Source organism: Haliotis asinina, chromosome 11 (genome assembly GCF_037392515.1).
Source record: "Haliotis asinina isolate JCU_RB_2024 chromosome 11, JCU_Hal_asi_v2, whole genome shotgun sequence".
Taxonomy (NCBI): Eukaryota; Metazoa; Mollusca; class Gastropoda; order Lepetellida; family Haliotidae; genus Haliotis; species Haliotis asinina.
The window spans coordinates 16842385-16861002 of NC_090290.1; the positions used below are offsets into that span (position 1 = coordinate 16842385).

Sequence of the window (18618 nt, forward strand, 5' to 3'; positions counted from 1 at the left end):
TTGCGGAGGACGTAAAGATACACTCATTGGCTATGTTGTTCACCTCATCAGTAAAGCACTTTATAGCGTCAGCAACATCAGTGAAAAGTTCAGGTTTAAGTTTGTCAGCACAGAGAGCTTCATATAAAGGCCAGTTAGCCTTCTTAAAATTCCATCTGGATGACGGAGGAACATCAGAAGGGGTTACAGATGTTAGAACTGTAGGAAAGTGATCACTTCCACAAAGGTCGTCATGGACGGACCATTCAAATTCATTCAGGAGGATTGAGTCAGTGACAGATAAATCAAGACTAGAATAAGTACCATTCCCAGGATGTAGATAAGTGTGAGAGCCATCGTTATAGATGCATAAATCATTATTTGAAATGAACTCTTCAAGTAACCTTCCTTTATTGCTTGTATGCACACTACCCCATAGTGGGTTATGACCATTGAGATCACCCATAATGATGCAGGGCTTTGGAAGTTGGTCGTAAAGTGCTTGAAGATCAGTTAATTGAAGCAACGATGTTGGGGGAATGTAAAGAGAGCACAAAGTAAAAACAATGTGCAGCGTTATTCTAACTGCAACAGCCTGAAGATTGGTATGAAGTAAAACAGGGCTATGAATCACACCCTGTCGAACTAAAATTGAAGATCCACCAGTAGCTTTAGTCCCTGGTGGGGAGAAGGAATTGTAGGTACTGCACTGACGTAAATCAAAGTTATCAGTTTCTTTAAGGTAAGTCTCCTGCAGACATATTGCTGATGGCTTATAATCTTGTATCAATAAATGCAAATCATTGAGATTGGTCCTAAGACCTCTGCAATTCCATTGAACAATTGAACTAGAAACGCTCATGTTAAAGGTGGTTGTACAGGGGATCTGTGTTTCCCTTTTCTAGGCGACTTACTGGTGGTGCGCCGATGAGGGAGAGGAGATACATTCATGTCCTCTAAGGTTTGAAAACGATTCTGTATCCGTACAGGGTCACGCTGACCCTTTGGAATACGATCAGAACGATTAGAATGGTCAGATTTTTTGGTTGTCGTTTTCAAATCAGACGATGGTTTCGGTACCGACTGCAGGTTCACTGTTGAAGTCATAGGCGAGTGTGAGACAACTGTAGATGGATCATCCGTTTGAGATGAAGAACTAGATGACTGTCGAGGAGATGTAGTGAGGATCGGAGCAGAGGATTCCATCCATGTATAATCAGTTTGACAACATACGGACTGATATGAAACCGATCTAGAAGTTGGAATTGAGACTGAAGCAGCAGCTGCATAAGATGGGCCTGGTTTTTCAAGAGCTAGTACAAGTTTCCTTGCTTCTAGGAAAGAGACATTTCGTTCATGTTTTATTTTCGAAATTTTTGACTGGAGTTCCCATGTAGGGCATGTTCTGGACGACGAAGGATGATTTCCAGAGCAGTTTACACACGCTGGAGGTTTATCACAGAGTTTGCCATCTTCACAGGTGCCTCCACATCGATGACAAGCAGCCGGACTACGGCATGATTTAGAACCATGGCCATATTTCTGACATCTGTAGCACCTCAGGGGCTTTGGGATGTAAGTATCAACCCTTAAGTGGCAATAACCAGCCTTCAATGATTCCGGACGTGTTGGAAGACCAAATGTAAATAAATAGGTATTGGTCTTTACGATGTCATTTTCTCTTTTGTAAGTGAACCGCTTAACAGCAGTTACACCTTGTGAGCGTCACTCTCATCCATATCTGAAAGGCAACGTCCCACATCACGGACAATGCCTTTACAACTATTGAGTGTTCTGTGAGGGGACACCTCCACAGGAACATTAGCCAGTGATTTGGTTGAAAGAAGTATTTGTGACTGGCTTTTCTTTTTACACTCGATCAGAAGAGATCCAGAACGTAGCTTCTTGATTTCTTTGACATCGCCAGCTAAACCTTCTATACCTTTAGAAATGGCAAAAGGATTCAATTTTAGTGGACCATCATTTGGTGCTGACATGACCAAAAAGCGTGACCAATGATCAGGATTTGGGAGAACGTCTTGAATTTCATCCTCAGAAGATACTGAATCATCAGATTCATACGAACGTTTTTTCAGTGGGGGTGCCATGGTGGTATTGAATATGATTCACCCTCCTAGCTCCCCACCCACCACGGAGTGTCAACGAGGACAATGCCTACTGTATGCGGGTCTCCAGCACACGGCACCAAGGATACTAGGAGGGTATACTCAAGCAGGAAAATATCCCAAAAAGATAAATCCTACCAGATTGGCCCATGAGCCATCGCCATCTGGGCATGTAAGACTCTAGGCAAATTTATATGTGACATATTTCTACTCAAGTAAAGTTTGACAAATAAAAAGAGTCAAAGCCTAAAAGTAACAATACAGTTCATTCAGAATATAAGTTTTTTGTGCAATTACAAGTAATGCACAGGGCTCGACATGACCAGCCGATTGGTTGAACCGGGCCCATTCAACCACCCGTCTAGGCGAAGTCAGGGCCAAAGTGGTGTATTGAGCAACAGGAACACGGTTGCAGGTCCCTATTGCCCTCAACCACCAGGATCCCCTCCTCCGCCGACACAGGGCCGCAACCCACGGCAAACGGGTTGGTGGACCAAATATCCCCCCGGGTCCACTACGGGGGTGTCGGCGAGCTCTTAGCGTGACCCAGCACCCACCACGAGGAGGTGGCTCGCCACGGGTGCCTCTTGTTGAATATGTATGTATGTATGTATGTATGTATGTATGCATGTATGTATGTATGCATGTATGTATGTATGTATGTATGTATGTATGTATGTATGTATGTATGTATGTATGTATGTATGTATGTATGTATGTATGTATGCATCTATGTATGTATGCATGCATGTATCTGTATTTGTGTGTGTGCGAGTGTATGCATTGCATAGTTTGACTGATAACGATACTGAAATTGACAACACCACTCTCGCTTTATGGCGAATGTTACATGTCACTAAATGAATAACCACAAAATTTCGTCGATCGCCAGAGGGTTGGTAGGGTAGACTAGTGATTGAAAGGTTCATTTGTCACGCCGAAGATCTGGGTTAGATTCGACACAAGGGGTGAAGCTCATTTCTCCTGTACCTTGCACATTACTGAAAAGTGGCATAAACAATACACTCTCACATTCAGTCAAAAACCGTGTGCAGACACTGTGTAAAATAGTATGCATGTATGCATTGTATGTATGTACGTGTGTGTGTGTGTGTGTGCGTCTGTGTGGGCGTGTGTGTGTATGCAGTGCTTAGTTTGACTGATAATGATACTTACATTTGACAACACCAGTGTCATTTTTTAACCAAAGGAGTAAACATCTATGATCCGTACTACTTTTCAATATCTCTCAAATGAAATGTACAAAATCAACTGTTGTTTACGGGTGAGTTCACTATCTCACTCATAACGTCTCCGTTTTGGATGTAGAGTTCTCAAACAATACACTGTTCATGGTTCAAACACTCACACAATTCTGCCTGTATAAAAAACTGAAAAAACTGTTGATCTTCAAAGCATGTTACATATAACGTACAAATGGGACAAACCTGCCATGACAGTTTTATGGGTATTCGACAACTCGTAAAACTTGTCTAAATGAGTTACAATACAGAATGTATAATCAGAAAGATCTGTACCTATAACATGAGAATACGAAAAAGGGGCATCTCCTGACCACGTCAGATGTCACATGTAACATACCTAAAAAACCAAATGCAGACATACTTCAAACATGCAAAGCAAGGGATTACTGAAGCATTTTTTTTTCAGTCAATATAAATTACATGGGTGAATATAACTTGTTTATTTCACTCCCAGTACCGCAGCGAATAACAATATTACTCACGTGATGTATGTGCGTGAATGAGGGTTAGGAGAATGTTAGTGAGAGACAGAGGAAGATGTAGAGAGAACGATGAAATCTTTGTTTTTGTACCAATGTTTCTCGTCACTCAATCAGGAACAGGAACACTGTTTGTGTTTGTCTGCTTCCTTTTTATGGATGAAAGCCGAAATATTCCAGCGGTGAGTACATAATCCGTCTGATTAACATCACGATACTCGATCCCGTTATTCCGCAGAATGGGGGTACTAAACAATAGGCCGTAAGAACTGGATGTCGGACACTTTAGTTCATTTCGTTCACACGACTGGCATGTTTGAATCTTTCATGTTGAAATGAACAATGTTTCAAGGGAAATAGTCAATGCGCAAGGCAACTATACACTGTGTCAAGGGAAACATACAATGCGTCATTGGAAATATTCAATATCTCAGTGAAAATGTACAGTGCGTCAAACGAAGTATTCAGTGTATCAAGGGGAAATTCAATGTGTCAAACGAAATATACAATATGTCAATAGAGATATTCATTGTGTCAGAGGAAATATTCAATGTTTCAGAGAAAGTATTCAATGTTCCAAGCTAAATATGTAATGAGTCAAGGGAAATATTCAATGTGTCAATGAAAATATACAATGCGTCCAGGGATATATCAAATTTCAGAAAACGAGGAAACACATTACTTTGTTGTGGACACACGTTTCCTTACATGTAAGAATGTGTTATAAAGTGCACGACACTCTCAACCCAACCAAATGACACAGGTAATAAGGAATCTATGTTAAGTGGCCTGTGTTCAGTGTTTGTTTCCGACGGGTCACACGAAGGGAGAGTGAACACATTGATCGTGTTAATTTCTTCAAGTTGTCTTGACGTTGTCGTTTGACGTGACGGGGCTAAAAACATCTAAGGTTACACATAAATCAAGTGTCTGAAACGCTAAATATATCCAGACAATAGACAATGGATGACACACAGCGAGCGTTGAGAGCGTACACGATTCCAGGTTTAGCAAACTATCAGATCAGGGGAAAGATATTTTCACGCCACGGCGAACAGTATTTCGTATGATAAGATGTACAGGTTTAATGTAGGAGAGAAGCCCGATTAGATGCAAGTTTTTATTCTTTTATACTCATCGTAAAATAACAAGTGTCATAAAATTATATAAAACATATACAATTTTCACAGTCTTCCTAGCAATAAGGACCAACACAATCGGTCTGATTGCAATACGTCTAGTCAGAAACAATTCCTGCAATGTCAGGAAAATACGCTTCTAAATTAAAAATTTAAAATCAAGACAATTAATGCATCCACATTCATTATGATTCACTTTCAAAATTCATGATTTTCTATGAGTACTAAATGTCCAGTACATTAATGACGAAACAGTTTATGGAAACGAACCAAACATATGTTATTCTGAAGTGGATCATTTCTTTAAAATGAATTAGTATAGCTATATGCATGTCATAGTTGGTTAGGTGACGATATATCAACAAGTGGAAGTGTCATGTGTCAGTGGTTCCAAGGACATCCACTTGCAGCGTCAAAACAAGTCTCAAGGTGACTTTCTCACACACGATGCATGCATTACCTCATAAACTTAATATGAATAATTGCGTCTTTAGTCGAAATTAAAAGTAATTTAAAACGACAAGTCAAAGTACTGTTCAAAATAAAGGACGAATAAATATATACGTCCTTCTCGGGTCGTTAACTAGGCAAAGTCATAATGAGGCTCGTTTATTGACCTCGCCGTAGGAGATTACATATTCTCGAAAGCACAACCAGAGACAATTTTTCTCTAAAGCTATTGTAATCAGTATTGAAATATTACAGACATTACCTTTTGGGGTAGCATCATTAAAAACGAAAGGCTATCCAATAAAATAGCTATTTACAGCTGCAAATATAACCCGGTGACATCGAAACCGAATGCTGTTCTATATAGCTTCAAAAAATGGATTCTTGTAACGCCGTTGCTTCATGCTACCGACCTGAAAGCCAGTAATATCGGGAAATATGTGGCCATATATTTTACCGAAACAGTCTTTCTATAATTATTATCCGATTACAAAAAGGTTAAAATGTAAAAGAAAAAAATAAGGGGAAAATATGGCATGTTACAAATGAAAAAGAAATTGCCCCAGGTTGATCTAAATATTATATATGTATAAAATGTATGAAATTTACTTATTTAAATTGTAGTTGTAGTTGTAGTTGTATCATTTGAATAATATGGTAGCTACATTTCATATTAATCTGGAGTATTATGCTCTTCAAAAAAAGTAGGGGAACTGTACTTTCAATGTACGAGTATCGGAATTGGGAAATATGTGGGATTGAATCTATGTTGATACAATAATAATGGATGTTTTGAGAATGCATCACCACATGGATTTCATTCAAAGCAAAACTGTTTGTTCACTTATCCCCCTTCTTAGGTGACTGAAGCATTACATAATAATTTCAGGTTTACAATTTTCAGTCAGTAGTGTGTGATTTGACTCTGTAAAACCTGACCATGCTCGGATGTAAGAACGTTATCGGAAAAAATGGTCTACAGTGATTTATCGACCTGCCTGAAAAACCTCATGATTCATAACGACACCACATGCACGAGTAGGAGGCTCCCACGTTGTGCACGTGCATGTCATACATTGTGTTTGCGTGTGGTGATAACGTGAAACGATGCTGCGTACACAAGATGAATGTCGTTGTAACGTTCCTCAATGGGTTTTATTTCTTCAGGTTTCATGTTCGCCTACTTTATTACAGACCTATTACATTTGACCTTTCAAATAGTGTATGATATGTAGTGGCAATAACGTTTTACAAACCGTTTATTTTTAACAAAGGGATGCTTCGTCTATGATTCCTGAGTACCTGGTGTCTCGGTGCGATGGCAGGAAATGCTTCCGGTTCACTGGCGTTGAAAGAACTTATGACGATACCAGAAAATAACGAGGATTTCCAGAACGTTACATGTTCTGTTCAGTTTGGACACAGACCACTACCCAAAAGAACACTTGGTTCCAAAAGCTACTGATCCACTTGAACCCCCATTCAGTAGCAGTGCATTTTCCAGACTTACAACACATCACGCAGATTCCCAATAGCAGCAGACTTTGTTGTCTGAAAACCAGAAATACTCATTTTCATTTGATTTCAAACAGACGCTTTTTTAAAGGTTTACCTTGTCTATCTGAGATTTCGCAATCAGACATCGCGTTTGCAAGGATAACTGTAACAATTTAATGACTACAATCCGTATTAGTATTTTGGAATCCCATTTCATAAAGAAAACCACAATTTGGCAGGACTGAGCACTAAGTGGAAAGAAGTAGATTATATTAAATGTACGGAACTGACTTGATCTGATATTCCCATGGATATTCCAAGTGAAACATCCATACTGGTACAACATTCTCATATGACTAAACGACCAACCAACTGCTAACTGCAAGGCATATTTGTTCTGCAATATCAATTACTTCAGCCCGAATTCTCACAACTCCTGCCCCCGTAACAGTATTGATTGTAACCTATGTAATATAAAACTTCTGATTTCTTTCAAACTAACGCATCTCCCAAACTTGGTAGTCATAATCACTAATTTATATGTAGAATTCATTACAAATTTGCACGGAGCATAAATTGAGATGCTAACATGACGTTACCCTTTACTCGGGTTAAACAATCCACAAAAGCCTGATGATTTAACAAATCAGCAAGTTAGTGCAAGGGCATGTAATTTCATGTGAATAACATGTTAATTGTTGGAAGCAATACTCATTATAATCACAGTTGTGTATGGAATACGACACTATTTAGAAGCAAAGCTATTTTCATAAAATTGTCACAGCACAATCCAAATGTAGCTTAGGATGCATGGTATTTAAATACCCGTATACTGTACTTCTAGATCTAATTCATGTTTGGTGACATAAGATGTGACAATGATATAACTGGATCAAATATTGTGTTTCCTTCATGTGACACCAACATTGTATGCATCTGCCTGTTAGTAATGGAAACTATCATGTATTCAATCAATGTATTGTCACATTTCATAATAAATACTGCTATGGCAAACCTACGTAATGATAATAGTACCCAGGTAAGGTTAATATAACTATGATCGATACAGTCATGGACAAGTGTCAAATCAGTCCTACCCGTATGGTCTGAATGATTGACATCCTGGCACTCTTGTATGGGTTATCAAATGACAAATGGCATAAAGCCAAATCTGCAGTCGATATAAACTCATTGTCTTAATGGATTGACAAATGGGTGAGTGAGTTTAGTTTCTCCCGATTCCAGCTGTATGGCCGCAGTCCGTAAATATCAATCCAGTGGTCTACAACATGAGCATCAATCCGCGCAACTGGGAACCGATGACATATCAACCACGTCAGCGATCCTGACCACCCGATGCTGTTAGTCGCCTCTTACGACAATCATATTCGCCTTTTATGGCAAGCATGGGTTGCTGAAGGCCTATTTTACCCCGGATCTTCACGGGTCGGAGTGACAAATGATATCATGGTGAACACATAACTACATATTCCAAGTGCTATATATTAATGTGGTATTGTATATGTGTTTTAACTTTCACAAACATTTAGTAACTATGTATCTTGCATTGTCAATCAATCTGTCCTTAACTCTTTCCATTCGAAAGACGAGATGTTACATTTGAAAGGTCACCACCCTTCAATATTCAGCAACATGACGCTTATATAAGACGGACGTGATGTCAGGTATCCATGGTTACAACGGTTGACATGGACCATTTATGACAAGCGTAACATCAAAATCCACATGAACTGTCTTTTTTCAAAACGTCTTTATTCACTTTCATTAAAATATTTCAGATCAAAAGAGAAACAGTCAGGCCGTCTCAGAAACAACGGAAATGCAGGGTTTGGCTTGTTTTTATTTTTTTCTAAATGGAGAACCATAACAGAACTTAATTCAGGGGCTATGGTTGGCAAAGCCTGGTCGTATGCAAGGGTTGTAGACGACTTGACGTCGTATCGCAACCTTGGGATATATGTGCAGCTTTTTTGTCGTATGGAAAGAGTTAGCCTGCAAGAACCAAATACGCTGTTGAAACACAAGCTTTGGAATTATTTGACACAAGCATCACTTCTATGCATATGTTTTTTCATTTGGAAACTAGAAATACACTCGTTAGAGAACATGTTCCCGCTTTCCGCATTAAATTGAAAACAGAAAGTGTACGTAGATGTCAAATTAACCTTTTTGTGAGGGTTGAATATTGTTGTTGGTATTGTTTGGGAGAACATGAACCCATAAACGATTATGCTTGCAACCATAAACGATTCTGAATGGTTTTATCAATCATGATGAGCTTGACTGTGATACACGCAATAGCCGCAAATATTGCTTTTCACCTTCAAAACATGGATACAACTTATGACTGTAAAATAGAGTTGTGACGATTAATCGATACGCAAGTTATCGCGATTCAAGAAACGACACGATACGATACATCTATACGATTGTCATGCATCGATTCAACACGATACCTATATACCTAAAAATAACTCTATACCATACCTGAAAAAAATCAGTCAATAAGATCGGTACGATAAACAGGTCGACAGCGAGAGGCGGCCATGTTTCAGGTTGCTATGCAACGCCAACTCTCGCGGTATTTACAAGTAACAAAATGGTGGATGCGGTGAACGAACTGGCACCTTCAGATTTCATAAAACCGCCAGCAGTTTTTAAAAGCCAAGTTTGGAAACACTTCCTTATGTCTAAAGACAAAGGTGAGGTGTGCTGTACGCTGTGTGGAACAATGTCTGGGTATAGCAGTAACACAACAAATATGCTTACGCATTTAAAGAGGCACCATCCGAGCATCGCAACTGACGGCGATCAAAGGCATAAGAAAGTGAAACTTGCTACAAGCAAGCAAATACCAACTACTGTATCGAAGTGTGCATCTTTACCAGATATGTTCATGAACACTCGCAAGTTCCCTGCTGGGAGTATCCAGACTCAAATGCTTACCAAGGCTCTGGCTTATGTTATAGTTATTGACTTACAGCCATTTTCTCTCGTAGAAAATGATGGCTTTGTGAAGTTCTTTGCTGCCCTCGAACCTAGGTACAAGTTGCCAAATAGAAAAAAAACTCTGTCACAGAAACTCATACCAGAATTGTATGAAACCACAAAACTAGCAGTGTTGTCAGATCTCGCCACGTGTTTAAACATTGCTTTGACGACAGATGGATGGACAAGTCGTTCAACCCAGGGATGCATCACTATTACCAGTCAACACATATCCAATGATTGGAAGATAGTGTCATATGTGCTGCAAACTCGTGTCATACAAGAACGCCACACAGGAGTTAATATTGGTAAAGTTCTGAAAGATGCTGTGTTGGAGTGGGGAACTGGAGACAAACAACCAGCTCTTGTGACTGACAATGCAGCCAATATGGGCGTGGCAGCAGAGGTTGCAGACATGTCACCACACATATATTGCTTTGCTCACACATTCAACCTTGCAACCCAAAGAGGAATGAAGCTTTCCAAGGTGTCTTCTCTACTGAGTCGTGTTCGCAAAGTAGTTAGGTTTCTCCACAGAAGCACAGTGGCCTTTGCTCACCTGAAGACAAACCAACCTCGTCTTGATCTTCCAAAGACAAAGCTAAAGATGGATCTCGTCACCCGCTGGAATAGCACATATGACATGTTAGTGAGCTACCTGCAGTTACAACCGGCAATATATGCGACTCTGGTCTCCAAGGATGTCCAGTGAAATGAGAGTGATGTCAACACACTCTCTGAGGGTGATGTACGAAACGTAGAACAACTCGTAGAAATTCTTCGTCCACTGAAGGGAGTAACAGAAGTCCTTTGCGAGGAAAAGACACCAACCATATCAATTGTAGCTCCCATGCTACATTTGATTCGTAGCCAGATGATTCCCCTGGAAGGAGATTCCGGTCTTATGAAAGACGTGAAAGAAGCCATTCTCACCGATTTGGGGAAGCGCTACAATTCACCCAAAGTGAAACAGATCCTACATCGCTCATCAGCCGCTGATCCCAGATTCAAAACACTACCATTTCTTAATGATGAAGAGAAAAGCAGTGTGTTTGCTGATCTAGGTACTACTGTGGCAGAGTACAGCGACAGACACAAGGTATGTATTCTTGCTGTGTAACATGCTTTAATTTCTTTTTCAAAATGAAACGCAGTATACGTAGCAAGTTAAAGAAATATTGAACTGTATGTAAAATGTAATACAATAATATGTTAGTATATATGAATCTGCTGCCTTCAAAAGTTCTTTATATCTGAATTTGATTTAATTCAGTTCCGCTTCAGTGTCAGTTTACTTGTACTTACAGTGAATCAGGAAACGGAACAAATGTTTTAACAATACATGACATGTGTTCCAGGTTCCAACACTGGTGAAGGAAGAGTCTCAAGACCCCTCGGCTATCAATGATACACCACTACCTCACCTACCTGACTTACCAAATCTATCCAACACTGGTGCTGCTGGAGGTGTTGGTCTTCCTCCTGTGAAGCAGGAACCCGTTAAAGTTCCCAAACAAACTGATTCTTCAGGTAGCCTGTCCAAACTGTTCGGGGATGTGTACGTAGTCAAGATGGACCCTCCTCCACACCAAGAGCAGACCAAGTCCTCTCTACTCAGTGCACAGGAGGAGATTGAGAAATATGTGAGGGGGATGCCCTTGAATGTTGATTCTAATCCATTGGATTGGTGGAAATTTCATGAACATTTGTACCCAATGCTGTCCCAGTTTGCCAAATCCATTCTGTGCATTCCTGTAACGTCTGTCCCTTCTGAGAGGGTGTTCTCTGCTGCAGGTGATATTGTTACAGCACGGCGAGCCAACATCAGTTGGAAACATGTAGGCAAATGATATTTCTGAAGAAGAATGTCAAACACCATTTCTAAACTTGACTTGACCTGTTCCAAGTTTTTGCAGATCGATGTGAAAGGGTTTATTGTTTCATGTTCACGTTTTCCATGTTTGAAAATATCAAGTTGCTACTGAACTTTGATAGCGTATTCTTAAGTTAAATCTTAAGGTGAATGATGAGCAAGCATTGCATTTTGAAATTGTCAGTTTACCAGTGGTTTTTTTATATTCTTTTTATTATTATTATTGCTTTAAAGATGTGGTTTTAGCGATTTCCTACAAGAATATCATGATTTTATTCCAAATAGAAAATATATCTTCTAATTCTTTGGAACCCTACCTTGCATTACATAAAGGGAACAGCTGTTCCGATATATTCCACAAATGTTTGTGAAATGCAAGTTCAATAATTTAAGACTTGACTTATCTTGACAAGTGGCTGTTCATTATGTTTAATGTGGTTAAGTTCTCATTAATGTTGAATCTTGAATGATGAGCAACTGTCACATTTTGAAATTGTCCATTTTCTAATGTCTCTTTCAAAATGTTGTGAGTTTAGCAGTTTTATCATGCTTCTATTTAGATTTTCGTGGAAAATGTTGCCATGGACATGAGATGAGACGGAGACATGGACTGAGATAATTTTCACAAATTTATTTTGTTATCTGTGCAGAAAAGCCAGTTGTGCCAATGTTGATCCCCGCTGTTCCATTTTTGGGGAAAACACTAATTTACCGAAACATGCCAAACATTTTTAATAAAATGTCTTTCATGATGACATGTTTTATTTTTCTTGGCAGATGAATACCTTCCCTGAAATGATAACATAACAGCACATTAATTCCAGTACTTTTATTTTTCTGTATACAAGGACAACATATCGTGATGCGTATCGTATCGTATGTATCGGACTACCAGTATCGTGATACGTATCGTATCTTGGCATGGGCGTATCGTCACAACTCTACTGTAAAAGACCCAAATGTATCTCGCAAATTCATCCCAAACCCTTGCAAATACTGGATGAGAAAATGGGACGTATCAGCAGTGCCGTGTGAAATATCGCCATTGGACGCTTACAAGCTGTCGAATCAAAGAGTGACGTTTGAAGAGTGACTGCCATTTTACCATCCGGGACACAGCACAAGAACGGTTTCGAGAACGGGAAATGCCCGACAAGACAGTCAGAACAATCAGGAACCATCCCAGAGAGAATAACGCAGGAGGATTCTCTGCCCTCACTTGCATCGCCTTTATGACCGCCATGAGGTTTATGAGGTCAACCTGGGAAATAACATCAGCTTTCTCTCCTGAACGTTCAGATGCCCGGATCTGTGGGATCAGATGGAAAAATGGGTATGTCAAAGCCGTAATCCCCCACGACAGTTTAACAGTTGTTCATCATGCTGCCGAATGAATGGAGACGGATTCCACACTGAAACTTCCAACAACTCATTTGATCTGTGTCAGGGAAGTATCGCGAAGTGCAAGCAGTAAGTACATACAAGGTGGTCTAGCAGTGGTCATACAAGGTAGTAACGTCAACGCCAACTCGTTGGCAGCAGTGAAGACTATTTATCTAGATAATTTCAGTTTTCTGTCGTTTATTTCCTTTGATTTACACATGACTGATTAAGACCAAAATGTTAATTTAAAATCTGTTGTTTATGTCCACATGCAATACTGATTATAATTATCAGTGGTTCTAAAACTAAATATACATTTTTTTCACAGAAAGTTTATTCGCCTCTGCTTTAAATCATTTTAACACGCTCGCTAAACTAATTTACAAAATGACTTATTGCAAATACTTGTAAGCAGAAATACCGAACTGGGTTATGATTTATGCCAGATAACTCATGAAAGTCCAGATATGAGGTAAAATTAACCGGTGCAGTGTGACAACGCGACATTTCGCCAATTTGTCGCATTGTCTTGATGTCGCATTGTCGTTTTGAATAATATTTTTATCTTTTCCTCGAAACTGCGACACGCGACTTAACGACAGTTTTCAAGGTCAAAATATGTCGCATTGTCTCGTGTCGCGCTTTTTTTAAATATTGAGCATAGTATGTGTGTTATAACATAATGACTAAAACGCGACAATGCGACAAAATTTATGTCGCATTCTCGCCCTCTTCAATTATCGATGAGCAGGTGTAGAAAGTCAATTAGTCGACGCATTCGCAGAAAATGTTGTACTCCATTCCAGTGGTCTTTTGCTACCTCCAATGGTTTTTAAAATGAAGTAGTGCCCAAAATGACAATGGGCATGTTTTTTTTAACGTAATGCATTAATTTTGAGCCGGACAATGTCTTTTCTCGCATTCCATAGAGACCCATATGGCGTTATTGAATCCGGAATGAAGCTGCAAATTTGAAGCTCAAACGTTTTCGGAGGCATTGGTCAACACTTCACATACAAGTAGGTAAGGTGGCGGACACGCTCTGGAAGGTCTGGAAGTTTCTTTATATCTAAACCGGAAAAGTCTTTGCTTCCCAACTTGTGGAGTCCGACGTCGTAAATACCTGCAAAGGCTGGTTGATCGTTTGCCCAAGATAAACGGCGAACATACCGTATGTCCAAATATGGAATTGCACTAGACCTTAGTAATGCACCAAATTGGAATAAGTCCCACATGCTTACAACGAAGGGGTTTAAAATTTGATAGGTAAGATACGACTGAAGCTGAAAAAATGCCTTTATATGTTTTGTGGTTTTTTTCGTGTTTTGTTTTGGGTTTGTTTGTTTTTTATTGTTTTTGTGTTTGTTTTTTGTGTTTGTATTTTTTGTTTTGTTTTGGATTTTTTTTTCAGATTAGATATTATCTTTTATCATTCATTGATCATGAACTTCGAAAAGGACTATCAGTGTGCTTTCTGGCTTGCTGAGGATGATACACCGCATGAACCAAACGAGCAACAAAGTCAGATTTAGAAAAATAACCTGCCTTGTCACAAACAGTCTAAAGAGACTTTAAGGGCTATTTTTGTTAGTCTTCGATGACGCCGATGAGATTCAAATGTACTATTTATTCAGAAGTCTGACAACAAGCGTGCAGGTGCGCCATCAACAGGATATCACTGATATAATCTACTTGTACTCCATGAAATTCATTTTTGACAATGGTGTTTGAATGTTATGAAAGGTTTTTGATCATATTGATGTCAATGTGGTACCCGTGGTGGGTGCTGGGTAACGCTAAGTGCTCGCCAACACCCCCGTTGTGGACCCGGGGGCATATTTGGTCCACCAACCCGTTTGCCGTGGGTTGCGGCCCTGTGTCGGTGGAGGACGGGAGTCTGGGGGCTGAGGGCACTGGGGGCCTGTAATCGTGCTCCCTTTGCCCAACACACCCCTTTGACCCTTACTTCACCTAGACGGGTGGTTGAATGGGCCCGGTTCAACCCATCGGCTGGTCATGTCGAGCCCTGAGCACTATATTTCGTTGCTCAATAACTATTTGGCTTGGACACAATGTTGACATAATTGGTTTTAAGTATATATTGTATCATATATGAATTTTCAAATTTGATAAAATTTGCCTAGATGCTGGTGCCAGAAGGCGATGACTCATGGGCCAATCTGGTAGACTGATTACTTGTTTAATCCTTCTGCTGGAGCATATCATCCGAGTATCCTTGGTGCTGCAGGTCGGAGATCCACTTGTAGATAGCATTGTCTTTATGATACTCGGTGGTGGGTGGGGAGCTGGGATGATGAATCTTATATACATTAACATGGAGCCTGAAACCCCCCTGAGAAAAAAACGTCAGCTTGATAATGACCAAAGCACAAATGACAGTTATCGACCATTGAAACAGGTAGACTATTGGCCGAGATTTCTAGTAATAGAATCTGTGGATAAAAACAATTAAACTCAATCCGTTTGCTGTTTCCAAAGCAGTGTATGGTATTGCAGGAGACGTGAAAAATATCAGGAGACAGAGATCTGGGTCGTTACTCATAGAATGTAGTAAACGACAACAAGCAACCTACCTGCTGTCAATTGATACGTTGGCCGGATGCCCTGTTTTAGTGTCAACCCATCGTACACTGAATTCAAGTAAAGGCATTGTCAGGGATCGAGATCATCTTTCAGAGGACATGACGGAGCTTGACATCATGGTTGAACTGAAAGATCAAGGTGTCACGCACGTGAAACGTTTTACGAGGCGTCACAATTCTGAAGTAGTTCTCACAAACACATATTTATTGTCATTTGTCTCTCCAACGGCACCAAAGTCAATCAAAGCTGGGTATTGCAATCTTCCAGTTGAAGTGTATATACCAAATCCACTGAGGTGTTTTAAATGCCAGAAATTTGGTCATGGGATAAATTCTTGCTCCAACCGTATTACTTGTGCTCATTGTGGGGAGCAATCTCATGTTACAGAAGATTGTACAAATAACTTTAAAAATGTGTCAACTGTTCAGGAAAGCATTCCTCCTTATCAAAAAATTGTCCGATATGGAAGAGGGAAATGGAAGTCAATAAAATAAAACATTCTCAAAATATCAGCTATGCTGAAGCTTAGAAGCTTGTTCCCTCTGTTTACCCAAATGACTCTTATGCTTCTGTTAGTAAAAGACCACCAACGACCACACTCTCAGTTGAATGTCAGACAGAACTGACATGGATAAAATCTACTTCTCCTGAACCAATCACAAATCACGAATTATTACCAAGAGTTGACTCTGCTACTCAGACTGTAGCCATGACGCCATCTCAGCCTCAGCCTATGTCACAGGATTCCGCAAGTCCAAGGACTCAGCTAGATAATAGAAAGTCCTCTGGTCGAAATGTTCATTCCAAATCCAAATCAGATTCGTGTCAGTCAAAAGCTGTACCTGGACATCAAGTCGCACAAACTGTGAAAGGAAACCAAAAACTTATTAGAATCAACCAAAGCGATAGAGTCGCTAAGGGTTCAAAGGATGAGATTCAGCTTTTTAATAAGTTTGGGTCCCTCGAAGATATGGATACGTCTGAACTTATCCATCACGGACAGGGAGTTTATCGCCTTCTAGATCAAGGCGTGGTAGATCACCAATAAATGCACCAAAGTGATGAATCATTCACCAAATATAGTGCAGTGGAATTGTAGAGGGGTAAGGACCAAATTTAATGAATTGCAGCTATTGGTCCAAGATTTTGCACCACGAGCAATATGTCTGCGGGAAACGCATCTGAAACAAACAGATCTTTTTAAGTTACGTCAATATGATGCGTATCATTATTTTTCATCTCCGGGTGACAGAGCCACTGGGGGATCGTCAATACTTGTCAAACAAGACGTTATTCATAGCCCTGTAACTCTTACAACTAATCTCCAAGCCGTTGCAGTGCGACTTACTCTTCACGTTGCACTTACATTATGCTCTTTGCATATTCTGCCTTCTTCAGCACTCCAACTATCTGATGTACAATCTCTCTATGGTCAGCTTCCGAAACCGTGCCTTATAATGGGTGATTTGAATGGCCACAACCCACTCTGGGGTGGTACAAATACAAACAGTAAAGGTAAAATACTAGAAGATTTTATATCCAATAATGAACTCTGTATATACTCAAATACATATCTGCATACTGCAACCGGCACCTACTCTTCTCTAGATTTGTCTCTTGCAGACTCTAATCTACTTCATGAATTTGATTGGACAGTCCACAATGACCTCTGTGGAAGTGACCACTTTCCAACTATTTTATCAGAAATTTCCCCATCTGAAGCTCCATCTTACACAAGATGGAAATTTTCTAAGGCAGATTGGTCCTTATTTAAAACATTGTGTTCATCTAAACTCCAACCTTCATGTTTCAGTCAAATACGTGATAAAATTCAGCGGTTTTCTGACGTTTTAAATGAGATAGCTGCAGTATGTATACCACAATCCTCTACAAATCCACATGTACGGAAGCCGTGGTTTAATACAGACTGTAAACAGGCTAGAAAACGAGGAAAAGAGCAGAGAATCATCCAACTGTCCATAACTTAAATAAGTTTAAAGTACTAAATGCGAAGGCACGTCGTACGTTCAAACAAAACAAACGGCAGTCCTGGAGGAACTATGTCTCCAGGATTAATTCACGCACACCAGTGTCCAAGGTATGGAACATGGTTCAGAGAATAAAAGGCAAAGGTTCGAAATCTGCTGTTCACCATCTTAAAGATGGTGATAGTTTCATTACTGAAACATCTCAAATTGCCAATAAACTTGGCGAAACTCTTGCCAAAAATTCTTCATCAGAAAATTATGTTCATGAACTTCAGAGATACCAGAAGTTACAGGAAAAGAAAAACCTTAATTTTGAATCAAATAATGGTGAAGACTACAATGAAGTGTTTTCCTTACATGAGCTACATACAGCTCTTGAGCAAGCTCATGACACAGCAGCGGGTGATGATAATATTCATTACCAGCTACTGAAACACTTACCTGAACCATGCCTATTGACACTTTTAGATATATTTGACAAAATATGGACGTCTGGAGAATTTCCTCCCTCATGGCGTAATGCCATTGTAGTTCCAATACCAAAACCTGGTAAGGATCATACAGATCCATCAAATTACAGACCGATATCGCTTACTAGCTGTGTATGCAAAACCATGGAGCGTATGGTGAATAACAGATTGGTTTGGTATCTTGAAACCAATAACCTAATAACAAATATTCAATGTGGTTTCAGGAAAAATCGTAGTACCATTGATCATTTGGTCCGTTTGGTATCCTTCGTTATAAATGCTATAGTCAATAAACAACATGCTGTATCAATTTTCTTTGATGATGAGAAAGCTTATGATACAACCTGGAAGCATGG

The 18618-nt window shown here is 39.7% G+C and overlaps 1 protein-coding gene across 1 annotated transcript; it reads left to right on the forward strand.

Moving 5' to 3' along the window:
• Nucleotides 1-9555: 9555 nt before the first annotated feature.
• Nucleotides 9556-11794, forward strand: LOC137255312 (E3 SUMO-protein ligase ZBED1-like). Its single transcript, XM_067792764.1, has 4 exons — nt 9556-9658; nt 9845-10593; nt 10687-11043; nt 11303-11794. Exons 1-4 carry the CDS (start codon nt 9556-9558, stop codon nt 11792-11794), a joined length of 1701 nt encoding a protein of 566 aa, XP_067648865.1.
• Nucleotides 11795-18618: the final 6824 nt, after the last annotated feature.